Genomic DNA, 16,821 nt, shown 5'->3' on the forward strand with positions numbered 1-16,821 from the left:
GTCTATTCACACTGAAGAGTGTCCTGCCCACACCACTGTTTGCACCTTCTCTTAGTTTCTGCTGTGCCCTCTACTGAGCACTTCCTCTCCAGTACACTTGGGAGCTTTCTAATTCTCTCGCCCTCACCGGAGGCATTTTCCGAGCGCTTTGGTGACCCGATCCATACCATCATCTCTAGCCTCTCCTGCCCCTCATCCTGACAAGCTGCCCATTCCTGGAACTGTGCTTCATGTCGCGGTCACACCAAACTGTTTCCTGCTTCCCAACCCTGCACGCACTGTTCCCCTGAGGTGGATCCTGCCTGCTCCCACCGTCTTGACCCGCCTCCCCATCCAGTCATCCCTTTTTTGAGCTTTCCCTGGAAAGCTTTTCAACCTTCAATTTATCTCTGATCTACGCTGGCTGAGTTAGAATCCTCCTCTGATGGCCCCCAATACCCAATATTATTCTCTTTTTTTTTTGGTTTATCCTCACTCTTTATAATTTTATTTTATATATTTTTAATCATCACCAGAGGATAGTTTTTCATTGATTTTTTTTTTTTATCCTTACCTGAGGATATTTTTGCATTTCTCTTGGGATAGAGCAGGAGGGAGAGAGAGAGGAACATCCACGTGAGAGAGACACATGGAGTGGTTACCACCCTCACGACCCCAACGGGTGCTGGGGACAAACTGCAACTGAGGTACGTGCCCTCAGCGGGAACCGAATCCCGGCCTCTCTGATCCCAGGGCCAACGCTCTAACCCCTGAAGTCAAACCGGCCAGGACCCCAGTATTATTCTTATAGCTATGTCCCCGACAGTATGACTATACCTGACACTTAGTCAGAACTGAAATATTTGTTAAATTAATGATTGCCAACACCCTCTCCTTTTTCCATAGTTCTGGGTGCATAAATGAATGGAGGAGCCTCAGTGGTAAACTGGAAGAGCAGCAAAGAGGCCAGTGTGACTGGAACGGAGTTGAATTGGGTGGGTAGAGGGGGACTAGATGATAGGAAGCGGGTGAAGTTGGGTTGAGTGTGGGCACCTAAAGAAGACAACGTGGGCGCCGTGTCCACTAGAGGGCGTAACGCACTCTCAACTACAACTCCCAGCGGCCCTCGGGGCACGTGGCCCTTCCGAAGCCAACACTGAGGTCTAGCGGCCGCTGGGGCTTGTAGTTCTCATGGAGGGACCCTCCGTGGGGCCGCAGAACTCGTTCTTTGGTCGGGAAAAGTGTGGGGCTGGGTCCTTTCTGCCTTCCTCGGTCTCCATGGTGATGGTTCCGGTGAAGGCACGGGATTTGGCAGCGGCCGGGCCCTCTTCCCACTCCCGCCCCATCACCATCTGCTCCACCTTCACACCTGGCGCGGAGCCGCGGCCACCGCCTCCGCACGGAGGCTGCAGATTCTGCCGCCACAGGGTGGCGCGTGTGGACGGCTCTGCGGGCTGCTCCTCCCTCAGACCCAGGAGCCCGGGCCCCAGCCGCCGCCTCCGACAGACACTGAAGTCCAGTCCCCAGCCCCTCCCGCCCGGGACCCGGGGGTTTTCAAACACAGGCAAACTGAGACCCAGAAGCCCGTCGAGAGGCCGCGGCGGGCCGTGGCAGCGGGACATCGGGCCGCGGCGCCCGCCCGCGACGCCGGCTGCGCCTCCCACCCTGGCCGGCCTGTGCACCTCATGAAAATTTCATCCCGAATGCATTTGCAGCCCGACGCAGAGAGGCGGTGGTGAAAGGAGCACCCCCCTGGGGCTGGGCCTGGAGGTGGACTCAGCGTCGGGGAGAGGGGCTCGTCTGCAGAGAGGAGAGGGGCAGACGGTGGGAAAGTCCTGGTTCAACCTTAGAGGGGCGGGGCTGGGTTCAGGGGCGGAGTGAGAATGTAGGGGGCGGGCCAGATCCCAGCGGGCAGGGACAGAACTCAGAGGGTGGAGTCAGAACTGAAAGAGTGGACAGATCCCGAGGTGTGGGCGAAATTATTTGGGTGGAAACTAGCGCCGGGGGGGGGGGGGCGGCGGAGACGGGGCAGTATAACAGTTGGGGATGGAACAGAGAGGGGAAGGAAATGGGGGGGGGGTCAAGGAGAGGGTATGCCCAAAGGAGAAGCAGAAGAGAAGGGGGATGGAATTCAAAAGAGGAAAGATGGAAACAAGGGAATGGTCGTCCGACGGGAAGAAACTGGATGGGGGAAGAAAGAGCGGGGACAATGGGTGAATGGAAATGGGGTTTGGAATTCAGGGGAAAGAATTCCCTGAAAGAGAGAAGAACCTTCTGAATGAGAGAGTTGGAACCGGGGATAATGTCGCGGGATGGGGGTGGAGTCCAGGGGGTGCGATGTGGACCCGAGGGCGCAGAAATGAGGAGGGATGAGACTGAGAGGATGCAACGCGGAAGGAAACTGAAGCAAGATGGACTGAAAGGGACAAACATGCGGGGATGAAATGAAGGGAACTGACATGGGGCGGGGGACAAATCTCAGATGGGGAAGAGAAAATCTGGGATAGAAGGAGCCAGGGGCAGGGATAGAATGAGGGGAAAGAACTCCGGGGAGGGACAGAATTGGGGCGATGCAACTCAGGAGTGGATTCAGAACCCAGAGGTGCGGGCTAGGGATGGAAGGGCGGGGACGGACCGGGAGGGGAGGCCTCCGCCAGAAAAGGGCGGGATTATAATGCCAGGGGCAGGGTCTAGCAGAGGTGGGCGGGGCCTCCCACCGCCCCGCCCCCGACGCTGAGTTCGGTGACAGCCCCCAGGCAGCCCGCACTCGCAGCCTCCTTCCCCCCGAGCGGAGCTGCGGGGCCGGCCGGGCCGGGGCGGACCCCGGGAACCCGGACGCGGCCGCCCGGGCCCGCGGGCGGGGGGATCGGCGGGGAGGACCGGCCGCAGGGGCAGCCACCATGGAGTTCCGAAAGGAGGAGTTTCGGAAGCTAGCGGGTCGCGCCCTCGGGAGGCTGCACCGGTGAGCGTGGTGGGGGTCCTGGGCGGGGAAGAGGGAGATGGTCCGAGGAGGACGCTCATTCCGCCCTGGGCGCAGACGGATAGATGGGCAGGCGTGGATGGGATGGCGGGGTCCACCCATCTGTCCAGTTTTCTCCCTGTGCCTCCGACGGCACCGCTCTCCCTGGTTCTATCTTGCTCATCATCTGGTTTCTTTTTCTTGGTCCCACCCCACTCCAGTCTCTACTCGTTTCCCTGGGACTGTATGTTTCCCTCTTTTTGGGTCTCTGAACCCCCGTCCCACTTCTGGGTCTCTGTTCACCTCTCTTCTCTCTGTGCCTCTCTCTCTGGGTCTCTAGTCCCCTTTATCTCTGAGTCTCCCTCTTCTCTGCGATTCTCTGGCCATTGCTCTCTCTAGATTTCTATCATCCCCTCTCTCGGGGTCTCTGTCTCCCACTCTGGACTCTGACTCTCTTCTTTCAGGTACGTCTCTGTCCTTTCTCTTTGGGTTTTTATCCCCCTACCCTGGGTCTCTCCGTCACTCAGTCTTTCTCAGTTTCTGTTACTCAGAGCGTTTAATCTGAAGCTAAAGCGGATTGGGGCCCATTGGTTCTTGTCCTTGAGGAGAGTTAAGCTGGGAGGAAGAAGCCAGGGTGTCCTGGGTCTCTGGAGGAGAAGGTACTTGCAGGCCCAAAATTAGACCTCCCAAAGGATGCAAGTGAGAGCTAAGATGGACTTCCTACAAGCCAGGGAGGTGACCCCAGTGACCTCGGTGTCCCCAGGCCAGCCTGGACACCTCCCTTCAGTCTTTCACCCCCAACTCTAGCCTTGGCTCCAAGTCAGAGAAATTACTCATCTGCGGAGAGGCCTAAAAATATCTGGCACAGTGCAGGCAGGAGATAGCCTGATCAATCCCTGCCACCATGGCCACAGTCCTGACCCCAACTTTAGTTGACCCTTTGTCCATCTCACTAGGCCATGCAAGTCCTTCTCTAAGTCTAACATGAGTCCTGTTTGCTGCAGATCACCTCCTAGCTCCAAAGTTACCCCACCCTCTAGTAACACAAGAGATGGAAATAAGTCTGGACAGAAGGGAGGGGGCAGGAGGATGGCGCAGTGATGGGGGTGGTGGTGGGGAAGCTGAGATAACCTCACCCTTGCTTTTCCCAATCTCCCATCCGCTCCCCACCCTTTTTCTCGCCTCCTTTCACGAGTTTCTCAAAATACATTAGTGAGAAGTCAGGAGACACAGAGAGATGTGCTGATGAAGGAGGCTGGGGGGGGGCAGTGCGGGAGGGATGTGTCCCTTAGCCCCCGCCCCAGTCTCTGCTTCTCATCTGTGTCTGGGTTTCTCTCGGTCTGTCTCTGCCTGACTCTCACCTCTCTGAGTTGCCTCTCAGGCCCCTAGAGACCTCAGAACTCAGACCTCCTGCCAGGACAGTCGCCACGGAGTTTGAATGGAGAAGAACATTGCATCTGAATCTTGGGGCTCACTGTGATGGTTGGAGACAGGGGGAGATGCTCTGTGTTGGACACAACACCCTGATTCCTTTAGTCTTCTAGATGGAGCTGGGGAAACTGAGGCTCAATTCGAGGAGGGGGAGAAATTGGTGGATGAGCACAGTGCCATCATTCAAACCCAGGTCAGGCCCTCCCCAACCCGGGGTGGCGGCAGCAGATTTTCCTCGAGATGAGAGATGCTTGAGTGGGTGGACAACTCCCTAAGCCCAGGAAACAGACAGTAAACTAGGCGACTTGGGACAAGGACATGTGGGGAAGGGAATGGAGGGGAGACAAGGAGCCAAAGCACCTCCTCTCCGAGGGCCAGGTCTTGGGTGGGGTGATGCTGGGGCCAGGAAGTGATCAGGCCCCATCTCTCTTCTTGTGGGTGACCTTGAACATGCTACTTTCATCCCCTGAGCCTCAGTTCCCTTAGTTGTATGTTGGGAATAGAAGAGAGAAACAAAGGGACATAAGGGGACAGAGATCTGGGAGAGTGGAGAACCGGAGAGAGAAGCAGAGACAGAGAGATCCAGAGACTGAGACACCTTTATTTTGGTTAACTGCCGGCTGCAGCCACATCTTGAATTTCAGGGTCAAATAGCATCTGCTATCAACGTGGGTCAAAGTCTAATCTCAGTGGCTGACATGTTCCGATGGGAGTGGGCCGTCCCTACCACCCTGTACTAGCCATTCTGGGGGCTTCCATCCCCCTCTCCCCAGCTGTCTGTGACCCCCTCTCAGGGTCTCATTCCTCACCCCCCTGGGTTTGGTCCACTCCCCCACTCTCTTTCTCCCCCCAATCCCGTTTCTTAACGTTCCTCCTCCCTTCTCCTTAAGTTCTAGGATGGGGAGGGTGGCTGTGTTCTCTCCTCTCTTCCACCGCCTCCCCCCAGGCCGTCTGGCTGTTCTTTCCTCCCCCGTCCCAGTCTCCCTCGCCTCCATCTGTTCTAGCCCCTTCCTGGGATCCAGCCCGATCCTCTGGCTGCTTACCCGCCTCAGAGAGGAGCCGCACCTCACCAATCACGTCCCCAGCCTGCCTCCTCGGTCTCCCAGTCTCCTTTTCTTTCGGTGCTCTGCTTCGCTGTATCTATGTTCTCTCACCTGAGTTTCTGTCCCCTGTCTTTGGGTCTCTGTCCTGCCCCCACCCCCCTTCTCCTGGGGTCGCTGCCCCTATCTTATTCTCTCCTTGTCTCTCTGGGTCTTTGTCCTCTTCTGGATCTCTCTCTTCCTTCTATGTCTCTGCCCCTCTGTCTTAGCCTCTGCCCCCTCCCAAGCCCACCCCCATTTAGGGTCTTTCCACACCTCTGGACCTCTCCCTGCAGCCTCTCTCTGGATTGGAGGTGGCCCTCCGAGTATCCTATCCATCATCACAGACTCAATCCCCGATCCAGAACGGGCGGGGGCGACAGCCTTGCTGGGGACTGAGCCAATCCCCCTACCAGGGCCATCTGTCCCTTGCCAGGACACCGCCCGCCGCTCTCCCTCCCTATCCCCTAGGCGGGCAGCCTGAACTCAAGGTTCCCCAGGGAAGCTCAACTGGGCTGCTGGGTTCCCGGGCCCCAGAAGCCTCCCACCCCCTAGTCCCTAGGAATGGGCTTCTGGTGGCTGAATGGAGTCAGCTGGATGTCAGCCCCACACCTGGGGCCTGGAAGCAGGAAGGGCAAGCCATGGGGCAGGGGAGGAGGGGCGCTGGTATATATAGCAGACGTGGCTGAGAAGCATCTGTTCTTTTGACACCTTTGCTGAAGCATCTCTTTAGCACCTTTAGATTCCACAAATAGACTCCTATCTGGGGAGGGGGCTAGAGAGAGAGTCTCTGGGTCTTGGGGTGGGGGCTGAGGGCACAGGCTTTTGGATCGCCAAGGGTAGTGTGGGGTGTAAAACTGCTGAGTTGGGAGATGACAAGGCTGGAGAGAAGGGAACCGAGGACTTCGACACCTGGGTCTGGGGGAGGAGGAGGCTGGGGGCATGGAATCCTGGTCTGAGGGAGATGGGGACTGCGGGTCCAGATTCCTGGGAGCTGGGGAGAGAGGGAGCTGGACTCCTGGGGGAAGGAAGGAGGGAATGCGGGCTTAGTTAGAATCCTGGTCATTTTCAAGCAGGAGATTTTGCCCTAAACTCCTGTGTCACAGGGAGGAGGGGGCTGGGGCCCTGGACGCCCGAGTCTTTGACTCTTGCTGCCCGCAGCCTTCTGGAGAAGCGGCAGGAAGGGGCAGAGACGCTGGAGCTGAGTGCTGACGGGCGCCCAGTCACGACGCAGACTCGGGACCCGCCGGTGGTGGACTGCACCTGCTTCGGCCTCCCCCGCCGCTACATTATAGCCATCATGAGCGGTCTGGGCTTCTGCATCAGCTTCGGCATCCGCTGCAACCTGGGCGTGGCCATTGTCTCCATGGTCAACAACAGCACGACCCACCGCGGGGGCCACCTGGTGGTGCAGGTAGCTCAGGGAGGGTGCGGTGGTACTGCCTACGCCCCTGATGACGCCTCTGTCAAACCTGGGTAGCCCCGCCTACCCGTGCTCAGCTCCGACTGGTCTCAGGGATCTTTCTCCCCTAGCCCCGCCCCATGGAATGAAGCCCCGCCCCTATTGAGTTCAGGTCCTTAATTTCAAAATGTAGACTCTTCCCCAGTATTAGGTTCTCTATGTGTTGCCCCTTCTCCATTTCGGGCCTCCTAGCAACTTCTGCTCCGCCTGCGTCTCACACCTGTCCCAGTGTCGCATCTTGATCCCGGTCCCGTCACAGGCTCCCCACTGAATGGTAATCCTGGTTTTTCTGCAGCTCCACCGCTGCTAACTCCCGCTTCCTCTGCTCTGGCTGTTACCTAAACCCTGCCTCACATCAGATTTTCTCTCTATTTTAATTTCAGGGTGGGCTGTACCTCTGTCTCAGAAAACAAAGTTCTGACGATGGCTGTGGTCAACCCCACCTCTAGCTCCCTTCCCATCAGGCTTCCCCTTTGGCTACTTCTTGTCCTTGACTAGAACTCATCCCGATTACTCGGCAAACAGTTCCTAAATTGGTTAGAGGTAGAGAAAGAATCCCCACCCCATATCGGGACCCCTAGACATTCAGAGAAGGGGCACTGAGGCAGGGAACAGGCAGATGGAGGCGTCTGGGCAAGCAACAGGCCCCGTTGCTAAGATGGTACAGGCCCTAACAACGTGGAGTAGCCTAGTTCGAGAAGGACCCCAGGAATAGCTTGAACTCTGTTTGGTAGGGCGAGAGGGGATCCTTGTTGCTGATTGGCCAAGGGACTAAGGCTGTGGGTGCTGATTGGCGGAGGGCAGAGGCTGAGGCAGGCGACTGGTTCGATGTGCTTTTTGGCCCACAGAAAGCTCAGTTCAACTGGGATCCAGAGACTGTTGGCCTCATACACGGCTCCTTTTTCTGGGGCTACATTGTTACCCAGATTCCCGGGGGATTTATCTGCCAAAAATTCGCAGCCAACAGGTACGGGGGGCGGGGTCACCTCAAGGTGGGCGGGAACTACAGTTGTGTGGCCTGGCATTTGGAGGCTGTTTGTGGGAAAATGGGAGGAGTCTGGGGGCGGGGTCTTAGAGAAAGGCGGGGCTTGTGATTGTGAAAGGTGGGAGTGATAGAGAAGGTGGGGTCTGGGGTTGTGGGGAACCGGGTTCTGCTGTGGGCAGAAAGAGCAGAATCCTAGGCATGGTCGGGTAGCTGAACCCATTTTTCGGACCACGGACTCTTTCCATCAGGGTTTTCGGCTTTGCTATTGTTGCTACATCCACTCTAAACATGTTGATCCCCTCGGCTGCCCGAGTCCACTATGGCTGTGTCATCTTCGTGAGGATCCTGCAGGGGTTGGTAGAGGTAAAGTCCCGCTCCCTATGACCCCGCCCCACCTGCCCTCTCCTCTTCTCGCAGACTTTGGTTTTCTTCTCCCTAGGGGGTGACATACCCCGCCTGCCACGGGATCTGGAGCAAATGGGCCCCTCCCTTAGAGCGGAGCCGCCTGGCGACCACAGCTTTCTGCGGTGAGAAGAAGGGGCTGGGATCTAGATTTGCGGGTCTGTCAGGGGAGGAGGCTGGGTACCCAGCTGCACAGAAGGAGGGGCTGTGGCTTGTACTTCTGAGTCTGGGGGTTCGTACTCCTGAAACCTGAGGGTAGGTAGGTCTGTTCTCTTTCCCGCGTCCTCCCCTCAGGTTCCTATGCCGGGGCGGTGGTCGCGATGCCTCTCGCTGGGGTCCTGGTGCAGTACTCAGGATGGAGCTCTGTGTTCTACGTCTACGGTGAGGCCTGGGCGCCTCGGTCTGGGTGGCGCTGGGGCGGAGCGAGGCCGGTTGTCACCTCGTTCCCATCTCCCTCCTGACCCCGCCAGGCAGCTTCGGGATCTTCTGGTACCTGTTCTGGCTGCTCGTCTCTTATGAGTCCCCTGCGCTGCACCCCAGCATTTCAGAAGAGGAGCGCAAGTACATCGAGGACGCCATCGGGGAGAGCGCCAAACTCATGAACCCCCTCACGGTCCGGGCCCAAGCCTGCGGGGCGGGGGCGCGGTGGGGCGAGGAGAGATATCCAAGCAGGGAGGCAGGAGAAATGGGGGCTTCGAACCCGCACAGCGTGTGAATCCTGGTGGGTTCCAGTAGATTCAGAGGAGACCAGATGGAAACGCCAATGGGCGGGGCTAGAGCCCGGGAGGCGGGGCTAGAGCCCGGGAGGTGGATTGAAGCCCGGGGAGGGCCGGGTTAGTAGATGCTGAGGGCAGGTCTAGGCCGCCAGACGGGCGGAAACACTGGCGGGGCGTGGTCAAGCCCGCAGAGGCGGGGTTAGAAGGTAGAGGTTTTGCTTAGACATTGAGGTGGGTGAGGTTAGATTTAGGAGTCATAATTGAATGGAAAGAGATTCCTGGGTCCACGTTTATGGGTCCCTGAGGGTTATTGTCATGTCCGGAGGCGAGCGAAGCTGAGGGGCCACTGTAGAACCAGGAGTCCTGTATTCCGAAGTGTCACAGTGAGGCTAGGATGCCAGGGACATGGTCGGGCTGGCGCCCCTGGGGACCTGGAGGTTTTAATGAGTTGGGGAAACCGGGGTCTCTGCGGGACTGTAGTGAGGTTCCCGAAGGGACGTGGAGAGCTGCCGGCCCTAGTTGCTGTCTTAGAGGCCCCTCCTCTGGCCCACACAGAAGTTTAACACACCCTGGCGCCGCTTCTTCACGTCCATGCCGGTCTACGCTATCATCGTGGCCAACTTCTGCCGCAGCTGGACCTTCTACCTGCTCCTTATCTCTCAGCCCGCCTATTTCGAAGAAGTGTTCGGTTTCGAGATCAGCAAGGTTGGCCTAGGAGGGGAGGCCAGGGGGCGCAGCGGGGTTGAGGGAGAAGGAGTGTGACCTGGGTCCCAAGGAGTTGGAATGAGGGACAGGGCGCAGCCAATGTGCACGAACCCCCTGAGCCCCTGCCCTGTACCCCCACCGGCGCAGGTGGGCCTGGTGTCAGCGTTGCCCCACCTGGTCATGACCATCATCGTGCCCATCGGTGGCCAGATCGCTGACTTCCTGAGGAGCCGCCGTATCATGTCCACCACCAACGTGCGTAAATTGATGAACTGTGGAGGTGAGTGGGGCGGGGTCTAGGCCTGGGGCAGCCTGGGCGGGGCAGAGTGTGGTGGGGCGCATTCAGGGAACCGGGACCAAGGAAGGATGGGGTGGGATTAGAGGCGTGTCCAGGAGTGTGTGTCCAAAAAGGCGAGGTCAGGGGCCTGGATGGAAGAGAATCTCAGGTGGCAGTCTCAGGCCTTGGGGGTGGGTGCGGGTGGAGTGTGTATGGACATCCAGGTGGAGCAGAGGCAGACCAAGTCGGGTCTGGAAGAGCGAGGTCTACCATGGACAGACAGAGCCGGGTGGATGGGAAGTGGGTGATGAAGAGGGCCTGCCTATGAGTTGGGGACCTGGAGAGAGGGGTCTAGGTGGCGTACTGTCTAAGGAGTGTGGACAGAGAGAGAAGGTGTGAATGTGCACGGGTGGAGCTGGGACCCTGCATCTTCAGGGCGTGGCCTAGCCAAGGGGTGGGGCCATGGAGGGCCCAGCTGAGGCGCTGAAGCTGTGCGGTTGGGTGGTCCAGGGTCAGGCTTAGGGCTGATGGAATGAGGGGCAAAGCCAAGGACAGGCATGGAGTGGGTAGAGGTGGGCTGGGGCGGGATTAGGTCTGGAGAGATGGTGAGGGGCAGCTGGCACTCAGATGAGGGGGCCCTTCGCAGGCTTCGGCATGGAGGCCACTCTGCTGCTGGTGGTCGGCTATTCGCACTCCAAGGGCGTGGCCATCTCCTTCCTGGTCCTCGCTGTGGGCTTCAGCGGCTTTGCCATCTCTGGTGAGAACCGTGGATCCGCAGCTTGGGGGAATCTGGACAGCGCTGTAGGGGACTTCCTGGCTCAGGAAGGGGACCTCCCAGCCACGCAAAAGGTGGACTAGAAAGAGCAGTGGGTGAGGGCAGAGGTGGGAGTCGGGGAAGGGACGGCTCAGAAGGAGTCACTGGAGAGAGATTCAGGTGTGATGCCTCCTGGCTCCTCTTGCCAGGGTTCAATGTAAACCACCTGGACATTGCCCCGCGCTATGCCAGCATCCTCATGGGCATCTCCAACGGCGTGGGCACGTTGTCAGGCATGGTGTGCCCCATCATCGTGGGTGCCATGACGAAGCACAAGGTCAGTGCATGTGTCCTGACCCACTCGCCCTCCAACCCTGTGCATGGCACCCTGTCGGGGCTCCGTCCCTGCCCGCTGCAGGTGTCTTCCAGCTTCTCTCTGATCTGCCTCCCTTTCTCTGGGCCTCCCCTCCCCCTCTCCGGTTCTCTCTTCACCTTCTATTTCTCTGGCCTCTTACCTCACCTCCCTGTTGTCCCCCAACAGACTCGGGAGGAGTGGCAGTACGTGTTCCTAATCGCCTCCCTGGTGCACTACGGGGGTGTCATCTTCTATGGGGTCTTCGCTTCTGGAGAGAAGCAGCCGTGGGCAGAGCCTGAGGAGATGAGCGAAGAGAAATGTGGCTTTGTTGGCCATGACCAGCTGGCCGGCAGTGATGAAAGCGAAATGGAGGATGAAGCTGAGCCCCCTGGGGCACCCCCTGCTCCCCCTCCCTCCTATGGGGCCATACACAGCACAGTTCAGCCCCCAAGACCCCCACCCCCTGTCCGGGACTACTGACCATGTGCCTCCCAGTGGATGGCAGTTTCCAGAATCTCCATTCCACACATCTCTGGCCTGAGTGACAGTGTCAAGGAACCCCAGTGCTCTCTGTCCTGCCTCAGGCCTAAGAAGCACTCTCCCTTGTTCCTAGTGCTGTCAAATCCTCTTCTTTTCCCAATCGCCTCTCAGGGGTAGTGAAGTTGCAGACTGGCAGTTTCAAGGATACCCACATCCCCCTAAAGGTTCCCTTCTCCACTTGTTCTGCCTCAGTGGTTTCAAATCTCTCCTTTCAGGGCTTTATTTGAATGGACAGTTCAATCTCTCGTTCTCTCTTGTGGTTTTGCAGCACCTTCCCCCTTTCCTTTACCCCCAGGGACCCTGAGATTACTCAGCCCCCTTCTCCTCTCAGAAAAACTCAAGGTCTTCCTCTAGAAGTTTCAAATCTCTCCTAACTATTCTGCATTTTCCAGGTTGGTTTAACCAATCACCCATCCCCACTATTTTAGAGATCGATTCTCACCAGCGTTTCTGAGGGAAAATGGTGGTTTCAAGACATCCTCCAACCTCTTCACCCCTCCCTCCACCAGCAGATTCTGCTGAAACACCAAATCCCCCAAGACCTCCTCCCTAGCTTAGCGCACAGTCTGGGGAAACAACCAAACTGGCGGTTTTATCAGTATGCCTCACTCCACCCCTATGCACTTTTTCTGACACAGTTTTCAGGTCTAAATAGTGGCTGCTCAAGTTCATCAATGGTTTGAAGCCACCACCATTGAACTTCCCCATGGTGGTTTCAAGATGCCCCTCTTCCCCCCAATTCCTTGCACTTTATTCTCCTGGGTGGTTTCAAACTACCCTCATTTCTCAGTGGCCATTTGTTGTGTCCCTCAGGGGCTAAATGACTCAAAATCTGGGATGCTGCCCTTCTCAGACACCTCTCTTTTGGCTTTGAATTGGGGAACATATATAGGAGAAGTCACAGAATCCCAGGAAATGGGGCTGGGGGCGAGGGTTTCCCCCCGGGGGCAGGGTGTGTCTCTGTGTCTCTGTCTTTGTGACTGTAAATCCTGCCCTGCCCCACTCCCAATAAAATGCTTTGGTGTACACACTCAGTCGTCATCACTGGGTCAGTGGCAGTGGGGGTCACAGGAGCTCCAGCTGCCTCCTTCCTCAGCCCCCTCCTCCTGCAGATTCCGTGTTCTAGGACCCCAGCCACCCTGCTCCCCCGGACTCACGCCAGAGGAGATGTCTACTGGAGGGAACGTGTAATTTATTTTGCCTCATCCCAAGGGTGTTCTCCGGTCACAGGGAGAGCCTCTCTCTGTGCTGGACTCTATCTGAAAATACCACTATGTCGCACAGCATGCCAGGAGGTGTGAACCCCTGGCCCTTCCTTCGTTCGGGGATGGCGCAGGTCTGGCGGGACCCAGCGCGGCTCACACGAAGTTGTTGGGGAGCATGGCAGGGGAGAGCGGCTCTAGGCGCTGGGGGTGGCCCCCGCGGGGCGGCGGGGGCAACTTGGGCGGCAGCGGAGGAGTGGGCGGTGGCTGCTTGGTGGCTATGTGTGAAGGGATCCAAGCGTCCGGTGCATAAAAGTAGAGATCGTAGGGCTCCTTCGGAGTGTCCAAATGCATAACTGTGGGAGCAAAGGGGCGAGGTCATCCCCAGGCTCACAGGGAGCCAGTGCCCACCGCTGCCGTCACTAACCAAAGAGGAGGCGGGAGACAGAGGATGCTGAAGGTCCCCTGGAACTGGGTTTTCAAATGAAAAGGCGAGGGCCCTTTTATAGACGAGGGGGCGTGGTGTCTATGCACTGGGGCGGGGCGCGAAGTGGAGAGGGCGGGGATTCCAGGGCTCCCGCAGGGGGAGGGCGGGGCTTGTAGGGACCTGTGGGAGGAGACAGCCAGCTGTTCTGGGGGAGGCGCTGGACTGTGGGTGTGAGATTTCAGAGAATTGGGAGGCAGGACCTGACTGCGGAGGGGTCAGGGCTTCTGTTGACCTTGAATGGGGGGCCTGTGCTTCTTGGCAGGGCGCCAGGCAAAGTGCCAGGCAAAACCTGGTCAAGGAAACGGGCAGGCGTTCAGGGCAGGGCACTGTGAGGGTCGCTCACCCGGCTCATCTCCGTCGTTTGGAAGCCTGTGGTGTGCGAAAGGTCGGTGTCGAGCCGCCCGGCGGTAGAGACACCACAGCAACACGAAAATGCCGATCAGGATCCCGGTCCCAGCCAAGAAGAGGCACAGGGCCCCGCCCGCCATGCCCCGGGGGCGCCCCACCAGGGTCATGCCTGAAGGAAGGAGCCAGGGAATAAAGCAATCTAAACTCCCTCTTCCCTCAGACCCAGGAGTCCAGGCCCCCAGCCCCTCCTCCCTCAGACCCAGGAGTCCAGGCCCCCAGCCCCTCCTCCCTCAGACCCAGGAGTCCTGGCCCCCAGCCCCTCCCCCCTCAGACCCAGGAGTCCAGGCCCCCAGCCCCTCCCCCCTCAGACCCAGGAGTCCAGGCCCCCAGCCCCTCCTCCCTCAGACCCAAGAGCACAAGCCCCCAGCTCCTCCTCCCTCAGACCCAGGAGTCCAGGCCCCCAACCCCTCCCCCCCTCAGACCCAGGAGTCCTGGCCCCAGCCCCTCCCCCCTCAGACCCTGGAGTCCAGGCCCCCAACCCCTCCCCCCCTCAGACCCAGGAGTCCTGGCCCCCAGCCCCTCCCCCCTCAGACCCAGGAGTCCAGGCCCCCAACCCCTCCCCCCCTCAGACCCAGGAGTCCTGGCCCCCAGCCCCTCCCCCCTCAGACCCAGGAGTCCGAGTCCTAGCCGCTCACCGGTCTCCTCCACTCGTTCCACCACGATGATAGTGTTGACTCTCTCACCTCGGCTGCGCCCCTGGGGGGCCCGCAGAGTGGCAGGGGCCAGCTGATTAGGGGGCCCTGGAGGAGCAGGGGGGTCTGCAATCCGGGATGAGGAAGGAGGGGCATCTGGTTCTTTAGGTATAGAGTTCTGGGAGGCCTTGGGCTCAATGGTCCCAGGATAATCTGAAGTGGGCAATTTAAGGGAGTTGGGCTGGGTGGCTGCAAGGGTTTCTGGCTTGGTATTAATGGGCAGCTCATTTAGGGCAGCAGCTTGGTCCTTGAGGGGTGCAGGCGTTTCTGGGTGAAAACTGGTGGAGATTTCAGGGTCAGAGTCCACAGTTATCTCTTTTGTATCTTGGTGGGTTGTGGGGAGTTTTGACTGGGGAATTTCAGTGGGGTCGGAGTTGTGGGTCACATGAGATTCTGGGTGAGGAGTATCAGCAGGGTTAGGGTGGAGGATCTGAAGGAATTCAGAGTTTGAGGTCTCAGTGGTGTTGGGGTCATGAGCTTCTGGAGTTTCAGGGTAAAGGATTTTGGTAGGGTCAGGATCAGGGGCTTCTGCATGTGAGATTTCAGTGGAGTTAAGTTTGGGGATCCCCATGAATTCTTGGTGTGGATTTTGGGTAGAGTCAGGATTTGGGGTCCCAGGAAATTCTGAGTGTAAAGTTTTGGAGGAATTAGGTTTGGGGGTCTCAGGAGATTCTGGGTGTGGAATTTCAGTCGGATCAGGTTTGGGGGTCTCAGAAGGTTCTGGATGTGTCTTTTGGGAGAAATTAACTTTGGGGGTCTCCAGAGGTTCTGACATTGAGGTGTTGAGTAAGTTATGTTTGGGGGTCTCAGGAGAATCTGGGTGTGGGGGTTCTGGGAGGCCAGGGTTGGGTGTGTCAGTGAAGTTATGGGGAAAGAGCTCAGGGAAAACCAAATGAGGCATCATGGAGGGCTCAGGAGAAGCAATCCCAGGGGATTCTGGGTTAGGCTGTTCTAGAGTGGTATTTTTAGAAACATGAAGAAAGGTTTTGGAGGGGTGGCCCATCCTCGGGAAGTCAGAGCCCACAGTTGGTGAGGCTGAAGGTGCAGCCTTGGAACCCAGCCCAGCGAAGAGGAAGACAAGGAGGAAGAGGATGGAGCTGAAGGATTTCATAGTTCTGGAAGACACCTATCATTTCGGGGGAGGAGGAAGGAAGGAGTTAAGTCAGGAAGTTGCCCTGGAATCCCTGCCTGGCCACACCCACTCTCAAAGGCCTTGCCCACTGGTTCCCAGGTGGACCACATCTCCTGCCCAGTTTGGCACCAGGGAAAGTCCCTGAAGGTTGAGGCATTGGCAGTCGTAGCTAAGGGACACAGGTGCGGGGCTTCTTCAGAGTTGTAGTTAATTTCCTTATCTGTTTCCCCAAGTGGAATCCCGGAAAATGGGGGGGAAAATGACACCTCTCCAAGTCCCCAGACCTCAACTTCCACTTCAGAGGATATAGATCTTTGAATGGACACGGGATCCCTTCCTCTCCGAGGGCCCCAGGGACACCTTGACTCAAAAGTTGTTTACACTACAGGAGGCTCAGAAGGAAGGACTAGGGGTTGTGGATCTGAACGCCTGAATCTGAGGGAGGAGGGAGGCTCTTGGGTTCTGCACAAAAAGGCTGCTGGAGGTTCAGACTCCCAGTTCCCAGAGGGTGGACGGCACTGTGGGTCTAAATTCCTGGTTCTTTAGAGAAGCCTGAAGGTTCAGATGCTGAGAATTTTGAGCTAAGTTTGGAGGGCTGGATTACAGGGGAGAAAGGAAATGGGAGACTGGAACCCTTGGATCCTGAGTTAGAAGGAGATTGGGAACTCTGAGTTTTGGGTCTTCCAGAGATGGGGGTGTAGGAGTCTGGATTCCTCAGCCTGCAGAAGAAAGTTGTGGGGGGCTCAGGTCTGTTTATTGAGGATGGAGCTTAGATTTCAGAGTATCAGGGACTGGTCTGGGGCAGAGATGCCTAGATCTGTGGTCAGGTGGAGGTAGGGGTGGTGGTTGTGGTCAGGTGGAGGTAGGAGTGGAAGACACTGGGATGGGACAGTGTCACTTGGGGCCCTGGGTTCTCCTACCTGTTCAGTGGGGTCCAAGATAACAGCAGGTGAGCAGCGCTGGATGCGGAGATCAGTAAATGCTGTAGAATGGCTCTGGGTGGAGCAGCAGGAGGGTGGGTCCCAGGGGGCATAGGTGACGCACCTGACCCCCTCCCTGGGGATCTTGGGAGCCTAGCAACAAGCTTAGGGTCTTAAAGAGACAAAGGTAAAGGACATTGTCTCTGGAGTGGGGAAGGGAGTTAGGGACTAGATCATTTGGTGGAGGGATGTGCCACAACGAAGCGATTTTCCCATTGACAGCAGGGCTCCCTTCTCTCCTACACCCAGCCCAAGTCCAAGTCCTTTAGTGCCCTC

General features: G+C 57.8%; 2 protein-coding genes across 2 annotated transcripts; one reads left to right on the forward strand and one right to left on the reverse strand.

Annotated features, from left to right (window-relative positions):
* Positions 1-2,750: 2,750 nt before the first annotated feature.
* SLC17A7 (solute carrier family 17 member 7) lies at positions 2,751-12,670 on the forward strand. Its single transcript, XM_036275844.1, has 12 exons — positions 2,751-2,941; positions 6,610-6,862; positions 7,759-7,877; positions 8,144-8,258; positions 8,335-8,422; positions 8,592-8,678; positions 8,768-8,910; positions 9,569-9,718; positions 9,866-9,998; positions 10,642-10,752; positions 10,959-11,086; positions 11,291-12,670. The coding sequence occupies exons 1-12, from the start codon at positions 2,880-2,882 to the stop codon at positions 11,582-11,584; spliced, it is 1,683 nt and encodes a 560-aa protein (XP_036131737.1). The 5' UTR covers positions 2,751-2,879; the 3' UTR covers positions 11,585-12,670.
* A 195-nt stretch (positions 12,671-12,865) lies between these two features.
* On the reverse strand, positions 12,866-16,648 carry GFY (golgi associated olfactory signaling regulator). The gene is made up of 4 exons (XM_036275571.1): positions 16,486-16,648; positions 14,377-15,559; positions 13,677-13,850; positions 12,866-13,202 (listed from the first exon to the last, which is right to left on the reverse strand). Exons 2-4 carry the CDS (start codon positions 15,542-15,544, stop codon positions 13,003-13,005), a joined length of 1,542 nt encoding a protein of 513 aa, XP_036131464.1. The 5' UTR covers positions 15,545-15,559; positions 16,486-16,648; the 3' UTR covers positions 12,866-13,002.
* Between the last annotated feature and the right edge of the window lie 173 nt (positions 16,649-16,821).

This window comes from Molossus molossus, unplaced genomic scaffold (assembly GCF_014108415.1).
Source record: "Molossus molossus isolate mMolMol1 unplaced genomic scaffold, mMolMol1.p scaffold_m16_p_21, whole genome shotgun sequence".
Lineage (NCBI taxonomy): Eukaryota > Metazoa > Chordata > Mammalia > Chiroptera > Molossidae > Molossus > Molossus molossus.

Excerpts from the sequence above, each read along its gene's own strand:
- SLC17A7 (XM_036275844.1), top strand. The coding sequence starts at position 2,880 with ATGGAGTTCCGAAAGGAGGAGTTTCGGAAGCTAGCGGGTCGCGCCCTC. Across the intron at positions 2,942-6,609 it reads GCCCTCGGGAGGCTGCACCG|CCTTCTGGAGAAGCGGCAGG; the intron begins GTGAGCGTGGTG and ends TGCTGCCCGCAG. Across the intron at positions 8,423-8,591 it reads GGCGACCACAGCTTTCTGCG|GTTCCTATGCCGGGGCGGTG; the intron begins GTGAGAAGAAGG and ends TCCTCCCCTCAG.
- GFY (XM_036275571.1), bottom strand. The coding sequence starts at position 15,544 with ATGAAATCCTTCAGCTCCATCCTCTTCCTCCTTGTCTTCCTCTTCGCT. Across the intron at positions 13,851-14,376 it reads GGAACGAGTGGAGGAGACCG|GCATGACCCTGGTGGGGCGC; the intron begins GTGAGCGGCTAG and ends TCCTTCCTTCAG. Across the intron at positions 13,203-13,676 it reads AAACGACGGAGATGAGCCGG|TTATGCATTTGGACACTCCG; the intron begins GTGAGCGACCCT and ends TTGCTCCCACAG.